This window comes from Artemia sp. Qi Xiang Cuo, chromosome 16, assembly GCF_049724085.1.
Source record: "Artemia sp. Qi Xiang Cuo chromosome 16, ASM4972408v1, whole genome shotgun sequence".
In the NCBI taxonomy this organism is placed as follows: domain Eukaryota; kingdom Metazoa; phylum Arthropoda; class Branchiopoda; order Anostraca; family Artemiidae; genus Artemia; species Artemia sp. Qi Xiang Cuo.
In genome coordinates this window covers 38,585,988-38,606,482 of record NC_142809.1, presented here as the reverse complement: position 1 = coordinate 38,606,482, position 20,495 = coordinate 38,585,988, and the positions used below count along the sequence as shown (strand labels likewise).

Here is a 20,495-nt window from a genome sequence, read left to right as displayed (position 1 = left end):
TAAGTTATACCCCGGGGGCATATAAGGTTTTTAAAGAAGGCGTTGTCGTAGAAACTTCAAAAAAAGCTCATTCGATTGGAAATTCCAAGGGAAAGTGCCCTTTTTAATAGTCGAAAGTGCTTGGAGGGAAACTAGCCCCCCCCCCACGCTCATCATTCCCCCAGACATATCCAATAGAAATTTTCAGATAGCCATTTTGTTCAGCGTAGTTGATTTCCAGATACAAAATATAGTTTTGAGGAGGACACTCCCCCAAAACCCTCAGGGCAAAAATTATAAGTTATGCCCTGGGGACATATAAGGTTTTTATTGAAATCTTTGTCGTAGAAACTCGAAAAAGGGCTCATTCGATTTGAAATTCAAAGGTCTAGTACCCTTTTCAGTAGTCGAAAGTGATTTGAGGGCAACCAACCCCCCTCTCACGCCCACCTTTTCCCCAAACACATCCAATTAAAATTTTTAGATAGGTATTTTATTCAACGTAGTTAAAGTTTTGGAAATTAGGTCTTTAAGGATGACAATCCCTCCCCCCACAGCCCTCAGGGCAAGGGTTGTAAGTTATGCCCTGGGGGCATATAAAGTTTTTATTGAAAGCGTTGTCGTAGAAACTTCAAAAGGGCTCATTCAATTGGAAACTGAAAGGGCTAGTGCATTTTTTAATAGTCGAAAGTGATTGGATAGCGATTAACGCCCCTCTCACGCCCACCATTTTCCCAAACAAATCGAATTAAAATTTTGAGATATCCATTTTGTTTAACGTAGTTGAAAGTTCTGCAAATTAGGTCTTTTAGGATGATAGCCCCCTTAGAGCCCTCAGTGTAAGGGTTGTAAGTTATGCCCTGGGGCATATAAAGTTTTTATTCAAAGCGTTGTCATAAAAACTTCAAAAGAGTTCATTCAATTGGAAATTGAAAGGGCTAGTGCCTTTTTTAATATCTGAAAGTGATTCGATAGTGACTAACGCCCATCTCACACCCACCATTTTCCAAAACACATCAAATCAAAATTTTGAGATTTCCATTTTGTTTAACGTAGTTGAACATTCTGGAAATTAGGTCTTTTAGGATGATAACCCCCTCAGAGCCCTCAGTGTAAGGGTTGTAAGTTATGCCCTGGGGGCATATAAGTTTTATATAGAAAGTTGTTGTATAAATCATAGGCAGAGCGATCGCGCTACCTAAGTAAAGAACGGGGACACTCGAGAACGAGACAAGAAACGGGGACTAAGTAAAGAGGAGGACACTCCCCCACAACCCTCAGGGCAAGGGTTTTGAGCTATGCCCTGGGGACATATAAGAACGATGTTGGCACAATGTATTATTTATCAATTTTTTCCTTTAGAGCAGGGCACTTCGTATCGAAGAAGTTGTCTTAGAAACTTCGAAAAGCGCTCATTCAATTAGAAATTGGAGTGGCTTGTGCCCTTTTTAATATTCGAAAGTGATTGGAAGGCGACTAACACCCCTTCCACGCCCATAATTTCCCGAAACACGTACAATGAAAATTTTTAGATAGCCATTTTGTTCAGCGTAGTTGATTTCCAGATAGAAATTATGTTCTAGAGGACAGTCCCTCACAGCCCTTAGGGCAAGGGTTGTAAGTTATGCCCCGAGGGCATATAAGGTTTTTTATAGAAGGCGTTATCTTAGAAACTTAAAAAAAGGCTCATTCGATTGGAAATTCAAAAGGCTTGTGCCCTTTTTAATAGTCAAGGTGATTACAAGGCAATAAACCCGCCTCTAACGCCCACTTTTTCCCCAACCACATCTAATCAAAACTTTGAGATATCCATTTGATTTAAGGTGGTTTTTAGTTTTGTAGAGTAGGTCTTGGAGGATGACAACCCCCCCACCACAGCCCTCAGGGTAAGGGTTGTAAATTATGCCCAAGGGGCATGTAAGGTTTTTATATAACGCGTTGTCGTAGAAACTTCAAAAAGGGCTCATTCGATTGGAAATTGAAATGGCTAGTGTCCTTTTTAGTAGTCGAAAGTGATTGGAAAGCAACTAACATCCCTTCCATGCCCACCTTTCCCCCGAGCACACCCAATAAAGATTTTGAGATAGCTATTTTGTTCCACGCAGTTCACAGTTCAGGAAATTATACATTTGAGGAGGACACTTCCCCCACAGTCTTCAGGGCAAGGGTTATACCCTGGGGGCATATAAAGTTTTTATCGAAATCTTTGTCGTAGAAACTTGAAAAACGGCTCATTCAATTGGAAATTCAAAGGGCTAGTACCGTTTTTAATTGTCAAAAGTGATTTGAAGGCAACTAACCCCCCTCTCACGCCCATCTTTTCTCCAAACACATCCAATCAATATTTTAGATTTCCATTTTATTCAACGAAGTTGAAAGTTTTGGAAATTAGGTCTTAAAGGATGACAACCCCCCCCCACATCCCTCAGGGCTAGGGTTGTAAGTTATGCCCTGGGGGCGAATAAGGTTTTTATTGAAAGCGTGGAAACTTCAAAAGGGCTCATTCAATTAGAAATTGAAAGGGCTAGTTCCTTTTTTAATAGTTGAAAGTGATTGGAGAGCGACTAACGCCCCTCACACGCCCACCATTTTCCAAAACACATCCAATAAAAATTTTTAGATATTCATTTTGTTCAGCGTAGTTGAAAGTTCTTGGAATTAGGTCTTTGAGGATGATAATCCCCTCAGAGCCCTCAGTGCAAGGGTTGTAAGTTATGCCCTGGGGGCATGTAAAGTGTATATAGACAGTTGTTATAGAAATTTCAAAAGGGCTCATTTTATTGGAAATTAAAATTACCCTTTTTAGTATTCGAAAGTGAGTGGAGAGTAATTAACCCCCTTCTTACGCCCACCATTTCCCCAAAAACATTCAATCAAAGTTTAGAGATAGCCATTTTGTCCAACGTAGTTGAAAGTTCTGAAATTATGTATTTAAGGATGACAAAACCCCCAGAGCCCCAGGGGCAAAGGTTGTAAGTTCTGCCCTGGGGGCATATAAGGTTTTTATAAATAGAGTTGTCGTAAAACTTCAAAAGCGACTCATTCAATTCGAAATTGAGAGTACTAGTGCCCTTTGTAATAGTCGAAAGGGATTGGAGGGTAACTAACCCCCCTCTCACGCCCACCATTCCTCCAAACACATCCAATCAAAATTTTCATATATCTATTTTTTCAACGTAGTAGAAAGTTCTGGACATTAGGTCTTTGAGAATGATACTCCCCCCCCCCCAGCACTCAGGGCAAGGGTTGTAAGTTATGCTCTAGGCGGATATAAGATTTTATTGAAAGTTTTGTCGTAAAAACTTCAAAAAGGCTCATTTGATTGGAAATTGAAAGGGCTAGTGCCATTTTTATTAGTTGAAAGTCATTGGAGAGCGACTACCACCCCTCTCACGCCCACCATTTTCCCAAACACATCCAGTCATAATTTTGAGATAGCCTTGTTGTTTAACGTAGTTGAAAGTTCTGGAAATTCGGTCTTAGAGGGTGAAAACCACCCTAACACACCTTATTGTATGAGTGGTAATTTATGCCCTGGGGGTATATAAGGTGTTTATAGAAAGCGTTGTCGTTTCCAAAAGGGCTCATTCGATTGGAAATCGAAAGGCCTAGTGCCCTTTTTAATAGTCGAAAGTGATTGGAAGGCTTGATGTTTTTATAGTAAAGATCGAAGTGGGTATAATGTATTATTTCTTTCTGTTGTTGTTGTTTAGACCAGGGCACTTCGTATCGAAGAAGTTGTCGTGAGAACTTCGAAAAGGGCTCATTCGATTGAAAATAGAAAGGGCTGGTGCCCTTTTTAATAGTCAAAAGTGATTGAAGGACAACTAATCCCCTTTTCACTCCCACCCTCTCACGCCAACCCCCCCATTTCTGCTCTTAAAATTTAACCAAATCAAAATAGCGTAAGTGTATCCAAGCTATCAAAGAAAGTAAACAGATTTTTTTGCGAAAGGTATAAAGTTTTCCATTTTAGATCAACTAGAGGAGGTTTGGAAGTAAATTAAACACTACTATTTGTGTCCAGATTTTTAAAAGGGTGTTTGTTGTTAAAAATGGCTGGAAATTTTTCTCCAGCATACAAATATCAGGCCAAAATATATTGTCTTATAAAACGAAAAGATTTAAAGTATTATTTTCTTTTTCCCTGAAAAGACTATGTTAATATAAAACGAACAGAAATTAATTAAAAAAACTTTTTCCACAAAATAAGTTTGTCAAGTAAAAGTAAAGAACTCCATTAAACAAAAATGAGCAAAAATAAAATCAAAAAATCTACAAATCGGGCGATAATAGCATATCAGTATCGACGAACAAATGAAACCCAACAGGGAGTGGTATTACGCATATTAACCGATTCGACATCAAAACTAGCCTAAATTAATTAAGTTTCGGTGCAAAACTCACATGCCGTCCTACGGCTCGAACATAATTTGTACTTTATTGAAAAAATACAAATGAATGTACATTATCAGTTAATATACATATACTGATATTTAGTAACCAAAATGTTATTATTATTTTATTTATTAAAGTTATAAAAGTAAAAATATTTATATTTTTTCAGTAAAGTGCAAATTTTATTCTGGCCTTGGGAAGACATAGGGGTTTTGCGCCCAACTTGTTAATTTCTGCTCGTTTTGAGTTTGACTCGGTTAATTATTGTAATTTTTGTTCGTTTTGGGTTTCATTTATTTATCGATGCTGATTCGTGGTAGTTTCACGCTCGGTAGATTGTTTGATTTTATTCTTGCTCAGTTTTTGTTTAATGGAGTTCTTTACTTTTCTTTGAAAAAGTTATTTTGTGGAAAGTTTTTTTAATTAATTTGAACAAAATATCACAGATAATTTGAAATTGCAAAAGGATTGGAGTTTCGTCACATTTATTTAATTAATAATATGTCTTCTTTATCTTTGATTTAGGCATGAGACTTAGAGCAACTAGTTCCTTTGCAAAATTTCCAAGCAATGTCGCATTCGATTCCATTTCGATGACAGCTGCATCGGTTACTATCATAGGATCCCTTACAACCACACTTCACGACAATGAGAATTTTCTTGGGTGCCGCTGGAAAATCCGTGAGGATAGGGTACAACATGCAGTTTCTGGAGTCTCCATCCCAAATTCTCAGGATCAAGAGCAGGGCTCTGAAGATTTTCCCCAATAGTATCAATTTCTGAAAGTCGCTTGATAGCTTTTATTAGCTCTGGTTTATTTGGCTTTTGGAACGTGCCAGAATTATTAGAAAGCGACGCAGGATAGGAGCAAAGCTCATATTCAAACGAATATTCTCCGTCCATATTCAGTCTTTTGGATAAAGTTAGACCCATGAAGGGTCAAAACGGTGGATTTCTCCCTCATTTTTTTGCTTCGCCATCATAAGGACTGACTGATACTTCCGTTTGAATGAATGCTCGTTCAGAGATTTCCCTACCATTCCGTCAAGAACCTTCTTCTCAACTTCTACTGCTTTGTCGGCGTTCACGTTTTCTGCAGCAGTCTTGCCAGTACCAAGGCTTCGAAGCAATAGCGGATCATCCTCGAAAGGAGAGGACTGCTCGACAAAGTCAATAACTATTTGTGTGCCTTTGCATTTCCTCTGCTGCCTTGAAATACCAGATTCTTTGTATTGGTCACTTGTGTGACACGGAACATCCATCAGCTCTTCTATCAGAAGATTAATGTGATCACAGGCTAAACGTTCCATTACCCATAGAAGTCTCTGTACTTCCGTCATTCCTTTACCTCTAGTTGATTCGATTGCCGCTTTCAGACTTCTCATCAGTTCTTGTTCTATGACCAAACCTATATATAAACCGACCCAAAGTATGTCCGATCTCCTCAAAACGTGGCAGACTTTTTCAAAAGACTGGAAAAGTGTTGGGCTTGTATGTTTAAGTCTGTTCATCTGCTGTAGGTACAGCCTCACTGACATCGTGCAGTTGTTGAGACCAGCTGCTGCGAGGCAAGGGAGCATGTCGGAAACTATTTGCAATTTAAGTTTCCATTGACCTGTACGTTCATCTCTGAGGAAATTTCGAAGAATGGCAACTATATCCATGTACTGAATCCACAGTTTTTCTGTTCAAGTCTCGTGACTTCGCTCTGATTTAAGAGTCGACAGAGAAGCTTTGACATTCATGAGGCTTTCAGAATAGGATATATATTCAAGAGAAACTCGTCCATCCATTATTTTCTTATATAGGTCTCTGATTTCACTAAGTTAAACCATATTCGATGCAAGTTCTGTATTCACTTCAAGTTCTGTACCTGAATCCTCGTCTACAAATTCCTTTATCAGAATTAAGTAAAGTGCTGCGTCTACAACTGTATGGGCTCACAGTGCTCGAGAAATAGCCTTACCACTTAGAAGATGAGGAACTGTATCGGAAGCGTACATCAATTAAAAGATTTCTTTCAGTCCACATACATCAAAGATCCAATGGCACTAACAAATCTCATGAAGGTGTAGAATCCTTCTAGTCTAACCACTACTTTTGCAACGCTATTTCCAGGTGCTTCAGCAGCAATAATCTTGGACTTCCACCAAAACGGTTGGTCAAAGGTTACGATAAAGGTCAAAGGTTCCAGAAAAAAAATGACATACCTAAAGCAGTTTTTCCAGTTTAACTTTTGAAAGGATCAATCAACCAAGCTAAGAATTCTTCATTGAGACATGAAGGTTAGATGACGATCTTACTAATTTTTGTCGAAATTTCACAAAATGGTGTCTGAGTAATTGAGAGCGTGTAGTTCAACCAATTTCCGGTTCAACCCCAACATTATTTATGTAAAACCGGGTTTTGCGTGCATTAGAAGCTGATCGCTTAAGAGTATGAATAGCACCAATTTCTTCAGATGCTTCTGACAGCTTCACAAAACATTCTTGTCATATCGTTCGTAGTTATAAAGTTGCGGTTATCCCCGTACATCTCAATCATTCTGGCAGAGAAACAGTATTTCTCGACAACAAAATATATCCTTGCTGTTGATGGCTCATAGTAAAAGATACCCATCACGTCCTTTCTATGCTCTGATTTCAGTTTGGCAAAACTTACCTTGAATCTTGAATGTAACTAAAAATTTAACAAGAGGCCTAAATTGATCAGTAAGCGTACTGCTTACAACTTCTTTCAAATTCGAATGTCGGCACAATGGGTCAGCTTGTTCTTGCACATCACCACATCTATTGAATAATTTCTAACCAAGAGCGTTGAATGTGTGCAAAACCATTTATTTGATTCACAGGGCGTGGGGGGAGGAGGGCAAAATATGCCAGATACTAGGAAACGACTTCTTCCTAGCATTTCAGCATAGGAAGTGTAAATTTTCTCTGCGTGGATCCGACTTTCTGTAATATCCAACGCATATTAATGCATCCTTTATCGTGCGCGCGCGCACGTATCTGTGTGTGTGTGTGTGTGGAGGGGGGGGGGATTGAAACAACTAAGGGATAAACAATACACAGAACTGAGTCCATGTTCACGATCTATGTACCAGCTTTTCACTGATTTTTTAAAAGTGGAAGTTAATTTTTTTAAGTCGTTATTTTAGAAGAAAAGACGAACAAACGTCAATTCCACTCGGCCGATTTTTCATATGTTCTAGGGTAATTTTTTCCGGTTCGATTGATACCAAAATCAAAACTGTTGCAATTTGTTTTTAAGGTAAACCCTAAAATAAATTTAGATTGACTGTAGGCTACTATCAGTAAAGCGCTAGCTTTTTAAAAAATTTTCGGATTGGAACAAACCACGAATCAGTTTATTTGAGCCAGTTTTGTAGATGTACCTTGCGTAATTTGTGAAGCAATATTTTTTGTTAATCTAAGTTCCAACTTTGCTTTTTACTTTGTAAGAAAAACTTTACTTTGTAAATTATTTTTATTTTAATCCCTTTTTGCTAAATGTACACAATAAACCTTACAAAAGCATCATTATTTAAGCAAGGTGATAAAACTTGTTTTGTCCATGCTTTTCAGTAGGGAAAGTAAGGAAAGCAGGATCTAAAAGACTTAGCGGTAGTCTATCTGTGGCTTCAAAAAACTTCCATAATCGTAATAATGGGTAGATGACTCCCTGCACGAGAGATAAGGCCGCAGAAAAACTACCATTAACCAAACTAACATCCAACATTGAAGAAATATCCCTCGGGGGAGGAGGGGGGCTAGAGAAATATGACTTATAGGATGAATGATTCTTTTTCGGAAGAGGGAGGTCCAGTCTAATTATAGATGACATTTAGACAAGGAGATGAAATGGGAAAGTATGGTAGGCACTGGTCATGATTATTTGTTTTAGCGTTATGCTGGTTTGGTAGGAACCAAGTTATCTTTGGTGAGGAGGCTGTTCTGAAATACAGTTTATAGAAATTTGTGGGGATGGGCGACAGCCGGGAGTCTCTCTGTTAGCGCATGGGAGGGGGATAAAACGGGGAATACTGGAGACGAACACAGGGACGAGCCAATCCGATGCGATCAGAAATGGGAAGGACACGCTACTCAGTTTTAGGTAGGGAGAGGAGCGTAATTAGCGGCAGAACGAGACCAAACGGCGAAAGGAGTGGAGGTTAAGGATCGTCCTAGACTAACGATCTCCCGTCCACAATTGTCAATACATGAGTGAAATTGATTCGTCAATACAAAATACACGATTCGACAATACACAAAAAGAAAGAACAAAGGTCAACTGATCAAAACCAAACTCGTCAAGCCTGCAAATATGCGAAATGAAATCTCCCATCATCATCTGACAACATTTCATCAACAGCCTTGGTAATCGCTCCCCATCATACTCATCCGTCGTCCCTAGAAAAGGAAACCCCGTCTGTGACAATTGTAGAACGCCATCATTTTCAAGATGGAGGGGGACTCAGAACCTCCAGGCAATAGCTTTACCCTACCTTAGACCTTAGGACTACCATTGCCTTCTGAGGCACCCACTATATCAAGGAGAAGCTACCAATAATCCCTCACGTTTGCTGCTGCAATGATATCCTCCCATTCTGATTGGACGGAGGTGTGCAGATTACCTAGATCCCTTTGGTATATCCAGCGCAGTGTATTTCGGGTCTTCCCTGGGTACGACTCCCTGGTGGTTACGTACGTAAAGCGGCTTTCAGGAGTCTATGGTTGTCCATACAGAGAAAGTGTCACAAATATTTCCATAGCCGAACTCTGATTATGTCGGTCACTCGAGGTTGCCACATCATTGCATACATAGACTGGTTGATCGTCTTCTGTGACCAGTGGATCTTTAATATTCTGCTAATTCCAGTGGTGCACTTTTAATTTCAATCCATGCTATTTTCGACACATTCAAACTTTTTTCAAAATTCCGATAAATTCGTTTTCACAATAAACTTTTACTATTAAGATTAACCGAAATAAAAGTTACCATTCCAGAAACAGCTTCAAATGGTTACTTTTTATCACTAGATAGTTTTTTTGAATACTCAGTTTTTGAATTTCGGTTACTATGGGTCATGATTTTCTCTGTATTAATATAATAAAGCTGTAAAAAAACAGAATCTTTTATTATTTGTCCCAAATTCAATACCGGATACTTGCACTAAAACAAGAAGAAAGAAATGAGGGGGATTTCTTTGTAGAGTAAAACTACAAGAACCAAGGAAAAAGAGGGAAAAAGAAGTGAAGATATGTCTGTCATACCAATATGACTCAGTATAAGTGGATGGAATTGAACAAAAGGTATCCAAACCAGCAAATTAAATAAAACGACTCAAGAAGCGGGGCTTTGAAGTTCTACCCAAGTCACAGCATAAATAACGACTGGTAATCTCTTCAAAGCAAAATTCTAGCTATGCCAAAAAATGAGAGAAACTGAAACAATTTTTCAATAAAGTTAAACTAAATTGCCCGGGAAGAAATCAAGAAAAAACAAACATTTTCATTATACTAAACTAGAAATACATGCGCTACCCATTAAGATGTTAAATCTGCTTTTTGGAGAAACTGAATTGAAAAATGAAGAAATTACCAAAGGGGTTGCATACTGGTTGCATTTCTAAGACATAACTAATTAATTTAAAGAGGGGAGACTTGAAAATATTTAGGCGAAAATTGTTTAATTCCCCCAATTCAAAAACTACCGAACTAAATTTTATTCACTATATGCCAAAGCAGAGCCAACGCTCTCCTTGTTCCAAAAAATGGCAAAAGAGGACTGAATCCCTTTATCTACAATTTATTGGTGTATTTACCAACTAAGAACGTTAATTTCTAGTTCAAGTATACTTAGCCCATTTATTTTTAGGCATCTGCATTTCTTTTAACATTATTGTACATGGATATTGATTTAGTGTAGGCCTAATTCAATATCAAATTTCACTAAATCCTATTTACATTTATGGAACCCATGTTTAATATATTTCTTTTAATTTTTAATTACAAAACACGATTGGAACAGAAATTGAAATATAAACTGAAGAATAAAAAGGTATCCCCTCCCCCTATATAACACAAATTAACTATAGGACATACCTTCCAAAATTTTCCTCAGCCCACAAAAATTGAACAACATACTCCTTTAAAGTGGAATTTTAGCTCCGTCCCTGAATAAGGTCCCAATTATATATTAAAATTTGTTAATTCAGTAAAATTGTGCATTAGGTGAATTCCACAGTGCCCGAAGTGGTAGAGATAGTGAAAATGAAATGTGACTGTTTGAATGGGCCAAGTAAAAAATTTACACAACCATCTCTTAAGAATTAGGAAAAACAGGAATTCTGTGCTCTAACAGTTCGTCATAACAAACCGCAAGCAAGGGGCGATTCCTTTTAATAATAACCAAAACCTTAAAAGGAGCTTAAATATTACCATAAATAAGTTTTTTCAACTGAAAAAAATGAGCAACATTAATACTTAAAACGAACAGAAATTATTCGGTATATGAGGTGGCCCTTCCTCAACCCTTGCTCTTTATGCTAAAGCCTTGACATTCTTTAAAATATTTTTCATTCAATTTCAATGACCCTTCTATTTGAGCAGTCTTTGAGCAGTCTTTCTTAAAGAAATATGACAAAAAGTCAAACTTTAGTATAAGGAGTGTGGGATTTACAGAAAAACTACAGACACTAACCTTGAACAACAAGGAAAATCGCTTTTTTGCATGGGAAGCACTGTTGTGTACTTTTCCCAGGAGTGATCCTACCGAAGGAGTGATTGTAGTATGTTAGCAGAGGTTCATTTGAAAAAAAAATCTCGCAATATCAAGTACCCTTTTCAAATGACAACATACAACATCAAATTGGCGTTTTCTGCCACGTTGTGCCACCAAACATCAATTTTCATGCAAAGAGGATCAAAGTGGCTAAGAGTGGACACTAAGATAGACAACCAATTTTTCATTTTAAAACCACAAAAAAGGTATTTTGAGCCCCCCTTATCTTGACAAACCACAACAAACCAACAATGTTTATCATTTCGTGATATATATATATATATATATATATATATATATATATATATATATATATATATATATATATATATATATATATATATATATATATATATATATATATATATATATATATATGTCTTTGAGAAAAAATAACAACAAATTGTTAACGTTTGAATTTTAACAGACGAAAAGTGTCGTCAAATTTAACTATTTAGTTTGGCTTATTTCTTTACACGATTAAACGTGGCAACGCCGGCGAAAGTATAAGACTCCCATAAAAACTTCACAATTTTTGAAAGAGCCAAAAGCAACATTTATAAAACCACGATTATCAGGTATGAATAGACCAAAGATTGATGCAGGAGAAACAAATGTTTTTATTTTGATGTCCTCGGTACTTAAAAAAAAAAAAAATCTAATTAAAGTTGGAATCTTAAAAAAAACTCTATCAACGGATTTTTTTTTAAAACTTTGTTGCCCGAAGCATACTTTGCTCATACTACAAATAGAAAATTTTCGTTTCCTTTTTTTAAGTTGAAAATTAATCTGGGCTAACTAAACTGAATAGTTCAAGACTTTAGGGTCAGTAAGACGAATATAATTATTTGGGTATTACATACACGAGAATAACAGGAAGAACTTCAATAATAATCAGTGCATCCAAAGATGTTTAAATACATTCAGCTCTATGGACCATCTAAATTAGTTCTTGCCTCTCCTTTAGAATGTCCTTGCATTTATCTAATGCTAACATTATCTTGGAAAATAAATGAGAGTCTTTTGGTTTCTTGGCTTTAGCGCAGAAGTATTTGCTGTTATTTTTGGTTTTTGAATCAGGGTGAGATCTTCTTCGCCACCTGTGCTAATAAATGAACTTAAACCTGTCACGTAAATATTGACAGTGAGTCAGGGATGTTAATATCGGAGACATTCGGATTTTGTTGTGAAATTTTGAATGATTAGTTCTTAAATATCCCAATGCCATCAAGCCGCATAAAGATCGAATTCCTGAAATAGGTTTGCTAATCAGGATGTAAAATACAAAGGACTAAGGTGAAGACAGCTTTTATAATTTATAAAGTATAATTTATAAATTATATTTTATAAATTATATAAATATATAATTCACAAATTATATAAAATATAATTTATAAAATATATTAAAATATAATTTATAAGTACAAAATATAATTTATAAATATATAATTTATAAAGTGGATAGTTAACCTTTAAAGAAATTATATTGCCAACTCTTTTTCATTCAAAGTAATTTCAAGCAAAATTATATTCAGAGCAGATGTTTATATTATTTGGACTTTTCTTAGTTGGAGTAAAGAACGAACCACAGTGAATCATTATCTTGTCAAAAGATAAGCATGTTGCATCATCGTGCATATGATGATTTAGTCTTGTCAAAACCTTCATTTTATTTTAATATTTCGGTTACAATGGGCTAGAGTCCGTTCTTTACTATAAAATAAAGGTTCAAATGCATAAATAATTAAAACACAGTTTTTACCCAACTTCCTAGAAATTTAGAAAACTAAGACTTATCGCGACATAAAAATTCGCCCTTGAATAGTCATGAAATACGTCTGGACTGCCCGAAGAATATTTTTTGGATCTACAAAACATTGTTTGGCTTTTAGCACGCTTGTTAAAAGCGTTTGTTGTTTTTAGTTTGTGAAAATGCTTTTATTTTATTAATTAGGTAAATGTTATAGGAAAGAAAATTAATCTTGTCGTATTTTATCTTAATGCATATCTAACGATCCATACTTTCTAGCAAATCCCATTTCTTTAGCTTCATATCAAACCCACACCAATCTATTCACCCATCAACCGAAAGCCATAGTTATCTGCATATGCTAAATATCATACCTATAAACTAGTTTTTGACCTTCTTTGAAAATTTAATTCCCCAAACAAACAAAATTAAATATAAGTATTTAAAAAGAAAATAAACAGCCACTGACAAACACAGAGACCAAATTGAATCATACAGCGCTAATTTAAATTAAAACTTAGACCGTTGCAAGCATAAAAGATTCAATTGTAACTTATTTGTTTCACAACATCCAGTAGCAAGCAAAAGAATAAAAGCGAATCTTGTTACAATGAGGCAAACAAAAAGTTTAAAAAAGAAAGCTTTGTGTCTCTTCTTCTTCTTGTATTGTAACCTTCTTCTTGTAAGATCAAGTTGCAACACAGCATAAGTGTATTATGCTAGCGTTGCTGATAACATCGATCGAGAGCCATCTCGATTTACGAGAGCCATCATCAGTTCATAAGCTCATATTTACATTTCCCACGACAGGCAACAAGTTACAGTAGTTTAGATGGTTTAATTAGCATTTTTAGAAAATATTGGAATTTAGAAAAAACTAAACAAAAAGAGAAAAAACGACAAACGAGACTGCGGCCAGTAGAGAAAAAAGATGGAAAACTAAAACAAAGCGGATATTTCGCCTGTATGCAAACTAGGCGTCCTCAGCACAAGAGAAACAAAGATAAAAACTATACTAAACTAAAAACAAATTGAAACCCCACCAATAAAACTACAATTGTCGCCACTGATCCACGTAAGGAAAAGAAGCTATTAGAGTTACTTCGGTGAGAACACAAAAGCAACTGAGGTAAAAATGTAAAATTGAAATTAAGTTAATTATTCTGTTGCGAAATAGCTAACAAGAGGATTATTTCTCCATTTTTCGTTGTATCCTCCATTCTTCGTGGTAACTTAGGGTCACGTAGAATTTCCAGTAGAGAAACTTTGAGACACTAGCACATAAAAAATGTATACTTGGCCTTAAGATTAAAAGTTAAAAGTCAGTGGTAAGAGAGAAAAGACAAAGGATTAGACTTACCAGTTAGAGACGAAACGTAGTAGATTTTAAAGGGTGTTTTCATCTTCAGATCAAAATAGTGACAAAAAGAAACAAGAAGCCCAGGCACCAAAATATCTCCGAACCCAAGGTGGGATTGCCTTAAAATGTTAAAAAAAAGAATGAAAAAAAAAAAAAAAACACCCAGAAAGGCAGAAAAAAGTAAGCTGGTTTCAGAAATAATATTTAATTTTATTTGTCTGAACCTTTGAGACGTTGCCTCAAATAAAGGAAATAATGGGTTAATCTGAGAAAAACAGAGTTTGAATCTATAAATTCTCCTCAACTTCATTTTGTCGACAAACCGTAAGGCTCATTTTTGAAAAAAAAAAAAAATGATGAACATGTAGCCTATATAATTGAAAAAAAAATCTGTTGCTGCATTTTTTTAAACTCATTCAACGTCATAATTAAGTTATAATCTGACACCTTACTAAAAATATTAATTTTACTACAATATTTTAAAATCAAACTGACAGCATTTGCTTAAAGTATTGCAGATGCTTCTATTGCGAAGCGGAATTATTGCGACAGCTTCTAAAATAACGTACTCTTACACTGTCGTGGATATCGTGAAAGAGGAATCTGAAGAAAAGTAAAAATAAAGAAATGAACAAATTCTTAAATCCACAAAAGCAGCGAAAATAAGAGATTTACCGAAAATCATGACAAAAGAGAAAAATAAAAAATTACGGAACCTTTCTGGGATAAAGGGCCTCCGACACACGCGCTTGGTCCCGGTACATACCGAAACTTATTATTCCATATTAAACCTTTTATATGATTTCGTTTTAATTATTCATGTATGGTGAACCAAAATCAAAGCTGCATTAATTCAAAACCGATTAGAAATTAAATAAAAAAAACAAACAAGTTTTTCTTAACTGAATGTAAGGAGCGACATTAAAACTTAAAACGAACAGAAATTATTCCGTATATGAAAGGGACTGTCCCCTCCTTAACGCCTCGCTCTTTACGCTAAAGTTTTTTATTGTTTTAAAAAATAAAGTTGTGAGAGAGAGTCAAACTTTAGCGTAGAGTGAGGCGTTGAGGAGGGGACAGCCCCTTTTATAAACGGAATAATTTCTGTTCGTTTTAAGTTTTAATGTCGCTCCTTACTTTCAGTTAAAAAAAAACTTGTTTTTTTTTTTATTTAATTTCTTAAAGTTTCTTAATTAATGCAGCTTTGATTGTGGCTCACCATACATGAATAATTAAAACGAAACTAGCATATTAATTCTACTTTTTTGGCTAAATGGCTTTCTCAAAATTTTGTTCTGACGTAACTTACGAATTAACTGTCGCTCCTTACTTTCAGTTAAAAAAAAACTTGTTTTTTTTTTTATTTAATTTCTGAACGTATTTGAAATAATGCAGCTTTGATTTTGGCTCACCATACAAGAATAATTGAAACGAAACTTGCATATTAATTCTACTTTTTTGGCTAAATGACTTTCTCGAAACTTTTTTCTGACGTAACTTACGAATTAACTTACGTATCGAACTTCTATATTCGTATTTTCTATTACGTATATTAGGGAATTTGCCCCCTAGTCGATATCTTGCTCTGTACGCTAAGTTCGAATTTTGTTCGAATCACAAACCCCTGAAACACAAAGGCCGGTTAATTAGAATAGATAGCTCTTTTGAAAATACTAAAGAAAACTTTAGCGAAAAGGGCAAGGTATTGACTAGGGAGCGAACCCCCTCATATACGTAATAATTTCTGTTTGTTTTAAGTTTTAATGTTGCTCCTTACTTTCAGTTGAAAAACTAGTTTTTTTTACTTAATTTCTGATCGTTTTTAAATAATGCTGGGAAATCCGGCACCCCCTTCATAGCAATGTCCCTTCCCCCAAAGAAACATCCTCCATGGAAGGATCCTACCCCATAACCCCCTCCTCTGACACCCTCCCACCATCAGAAAAAGAATACCTCCTTAAACGTCTTTATACTTCCCATTAACCAATACTATATGTAAACAATGGGCAAAGTTCATAACTTCCAGCCCTTCCCCCGGGAACTGTGGGGGATTAAGTCATCCTCAAAGACATATTTATTAGGTTTTCGACTATGCTGAACAAAATGTCTGTCTCAAAATTTTGATTGGGTGACTTTGGGAAAAACATGAGCGTAGGAGGGGGCCAAGTTGCCCTTCAATTTTTTTAGTCACTTAAAAAGGGCACTAGAACTTTTAATTTCCGTTCAAATGAGCCCTCTTACGATATTCTAGGACAACTGGATCGATACGATAACCCCTGAAAAAAAAAAAAAAAAAAAAAAAAAAAAAAAAATGAACACGCATCCATGATCTTTCTTCTGACAAAAAATACAAAATTTAACATTTTTACAGATAGGAGCTTGAAACTTCCGCAGTAGGGTTTTCTGATACGCTGAACCCGATGGTGTGATTTTCATTAAAGTTCTATGACTTTTTGGGGTTGTTTCCCCCTTTTTTTCGAAAATAAGACAAATTTTCTCCGGTCCGTAACTTTTGATAGGTAAGATTATGCTTTATAAAACCTGTATATTTGAAATCAGCATAAAATTTTGATTCTATTGATGTATCTATTAGTATCAAAATTCCGGTTTTTAGAGTTTCGGTTACTATTGAGCCGGGTCGCTCCTTACTTACAGTTCGTTACCACGAACTGTTTGATTTTTCTCCTTATCCTTGAAGACGTTAAGGCATAATGAAATTCCTATTTCTAGATTCTTAAGTCTAAAATCAAACTTGTATATTAGCCTTAATTTCTTGGTTTGCATTTGATTTATAAAAAAAGAAGAAGATCTATAAATTACTTTAATGGAGCGATATCATTTTCTATGGTGAATTCTCTTTAAAGTTCATCCAATGTCAGGAATGTCCGATCCAATGTCCAATCTCCGTGCCGTTTCGAAAATGTCATTCTTGAGCAGTTTTTAAATCGAGTTAATAGCGTTAATTTATAGTTAGCACCAAAGAGTACGAAATTCTAATAAGAGATGAAACTCAATTTGCGGGAAAAAACAGCAGTATTATTATAGTCGCAGTATATGTTTAGTCAGTGTGGGGTTAAACTTTACAAGTACTTCTTTTGCTACATTCCTATGCCCATTTGTTCAATCGTTCCATTGCTCAACCCCTTAACTGCCGCTTTCCAACAGCTCTGAGAATTGAGAATGAAGGGTTCTGCCATCTGCCTTCTCATTACCTTCGATCTCAGAGTGGCCTGGAACCCACGTCAGAGTAATTCGATTTCCTTTGAACTGGACTATCCAGTGCTTCATATCATTCCACTTCACTTCTTTGCCAACTCTTTATACTCTAAACAGCATTAAATTAAATTGGTTATCACTTAAAATACATATACCCATACTTTACTTTTAAATCGGTGTTTTAGCTGTCAGATCTTCCCAAATGACAACCAATTATTTCTTTATCCGAATCATCTGTAATCTAGTACATAACTACTCCATTTCCCGATTTCCCATCAAATTTGAACTATCCGTAAAGTAAATTACCTCATTTTTTCAGGAGCAGCTTCATCACCTGCACTATTTCTTTTCTGTTCTTTATAGTAAAAAAAAAAAAAAAAAAAAAAAAAAAAAAAAAAAAAAAAAATCTCTTCTGGCAAAAAATACAAAATTCCACTTTTTTTGCAGATAGGAGCTTGAAACCTCTACAGTAGGCTTCTCTGATACGTTGAATCTGATGGTGTGATTTTCATTCAGATTCTATGACTTTTAGGGGGTTGTTTCCCCCTTTCTTCTAAAATAAGGCAAATTTTCCTAGGCTCGTAACGTTTGATAGGTTAAGACTAAACTTGATGAAACTTATACATTTAAAATCAGCATAAAAATCTGATTCTTTTGACGTATCTATTGGTATCAAAGTTCCTTTTTTTAGAATTTCGGTTACTATTGAACCGGGTCACTCCTTACTTGCAGTTCGTTACCACAAACTGTTTGATTTGGAACTGCCTCTCACTCTTGACTATTGACATGATGCTATCCTTAGACATTTAAAGTCCCTTGCATTTAAGGAATTGTAGATATCAGGTTTGTATCTACTTCCATTGGCCATTAATCTACTGTCTGGCAGCACTTTTTACAGCTTCTTTCCTTGGAAAATTTTCTGCGGTTTGCAGTTCTAGTATTATCTTCATAGATACCACATCCGTCCCAAGGGATGCTGACTTTATCATTCAGCACTTTACCATTTGTGCCCTTATCAAAAGAGTAACGTGGCTTCTAATCTGAGTTGAATTAACCCATGCCATTGCTCCATATGACAGAACCAGTCTGATTGCAGTCTAGGTACATAGCTTATTTGGAGCAAAGCCCCAGATCTTTTCCGTAATTCGTTAGCACTGGATTACAGGAGTTATGCTTTTCTCTCTTTTAGTTTTGATTGAGCTTTACTGAAGGTCTAATATTACTTCAGGGTATTTTAGCTGTCTTTTCAGGGAGATCCGGTGGTCAGATATTTTTAGAGCAAAAAGAAATAGAAGTTGCATTCATCTATTTTTTTTACTTTTGATTGACATAAACTGAGTTAGTCATTTTACTTTTAATTTTGCTTTTGGTCTTCGAAAAAAACCTTTTTATAATCAGCACAAACAAAAATGCCTACTTTCAGAATTTAAAATAATAAATGCTAGTCATCTAGTATGCAACAGAATATGCGAGTTTTTTTTTTTTTTTTTTATTATTATTATTAAATGCTCAACAAATAACATATGTCTATAAAACCAATTTATTGCAGTTTTGTTTTAAATGATAAATAGCTACTGTTCCTTAATATCAAACCTCTCTGAACTTGCATGGTTGAAGACTTTTATTAGAAAACAAAAAATAGAAACCCAGTATTAATACCGCTAACTTTAAATAGCTTTAATATTTAAGGCTATATCCCATGCCCCTTGACTATCCGGATATGGACCCATCTTGCCCTCCCCCCTAAAAATGCTAGAGATTTGACCCTGCATGGTATAGTTGGGGCTGTTGAGACAGAAACTAGTAAATTCTGAGTTGTTTTTTTTTAAGTAAAGTTTGAGAAGGTGCTTTCTATACTAGAAAGTAGAATGAATTCAAAGTCTGAAATATTGACCTACGCTATTTTAAAGCAGTAAAATACTTGGCCTGCTTATACCATTCCTAAAAGCGGACTAGGCCTACTAGACTTACCCCCATCCCCCTAATGGACAAATAGGCTACATAGCCCAAATTACCTCTAGGCTACTTGATGAATTTTCAATAGCACGAATCTTAGAGTTGGAATCTTAGAGCAGGAAGAAAAGGGTTGAAAATTCATTCAGAAAACTATTGAAAATTCATTGAGTAGGTGTATATCATTTAGTGGCTGTATATTTATTCATTATGGGGGTAAGGTTCAGTGGTCTACATTTAGGTATAGGCCTAGGGTAAGATGCTCAGTAGTTGAACAGCTAACGACAACTTTAAGTGTATCATCACTGTAAAATCTGCATGAAAGTGGACTGTTTCACCATTGGACTTTTCTAAAATTTCTGAATGAGTATGTGATTAGCTTGAATATGTCAATCTTAAGTAACACTAACAATTTGAAATACAATGATAGTCAACAGTGAAGCCTAATCATGGACACTTGAGTCTAAACTTAGAATATACTACACAGTCTTGGACATGGGCCCTTGAAGTTAGAACTAATGATGAAATGATAATCAACAGTGAAGCCTAATCATGGACACTCGAATCTAAACTTAGAATATACTACACAGTCTAGGACATGGGTCCTTGAAGTTAAAACAAAGTATCTAAATCAGAGACTGGCTCAGTCATGTATACAATCAATCTAGGGCAAGTGCTGTGAAGTAGAACAATTGTAGTTGAGTGGGCTAGGATGTAAGGGTAGCTTTTGTTTAAGCTTAAATATAAAAAAGAGTTTTCCCAGATTTTAGTCAGCCAATCTTGGCTAGCCCAGTCCCAACCAACAGCCAAACTCAACTATCTGCACCATATCCGAGATTGGGGAGCCTGCTTTTTGCAAAACATATTTTAATCAAATATTTGTCCGAGATTAGCCACTGCCCGAGTACTGGGGGTATTACGCTAAATAAAATACACTCTATCAAAACATGAGTCAAGGTTGAAAAGACAAAGTCGGGTCCCATTTAGTATAAACTTATATCACATGTAGATACTTCTACTAGTGGATGGGGGCGGGGGTTATCGGCGTTGAGTATG

The 20,495-nt window shown here is 35.7% G+C and overlaps 1 protein-coding gene across 1 annotated transcript in view; it reads right to left on the bottom strand.

The window, feature by feature from the left end:
* The window catches only part of LOC148942881 (signal peptide peptidase-like 2B), a 104,379-nt gene that overhangs the window by 33,568 nt on the left and 50,316 nt on the right, over nucleotides 1-20,495 (bottom strand). The window contains exon 11 of the mRNA XM_089102096.1: nucleotides 14,271-14,389. Coding sequence (XP_088958222.1) covers nucleotides 14,271-14,389 — 119 coding nt within the window. The remainder of the gene's footprint in view (nucleotides 1-14,270; nucleotides 14,390-20,495) is intronic.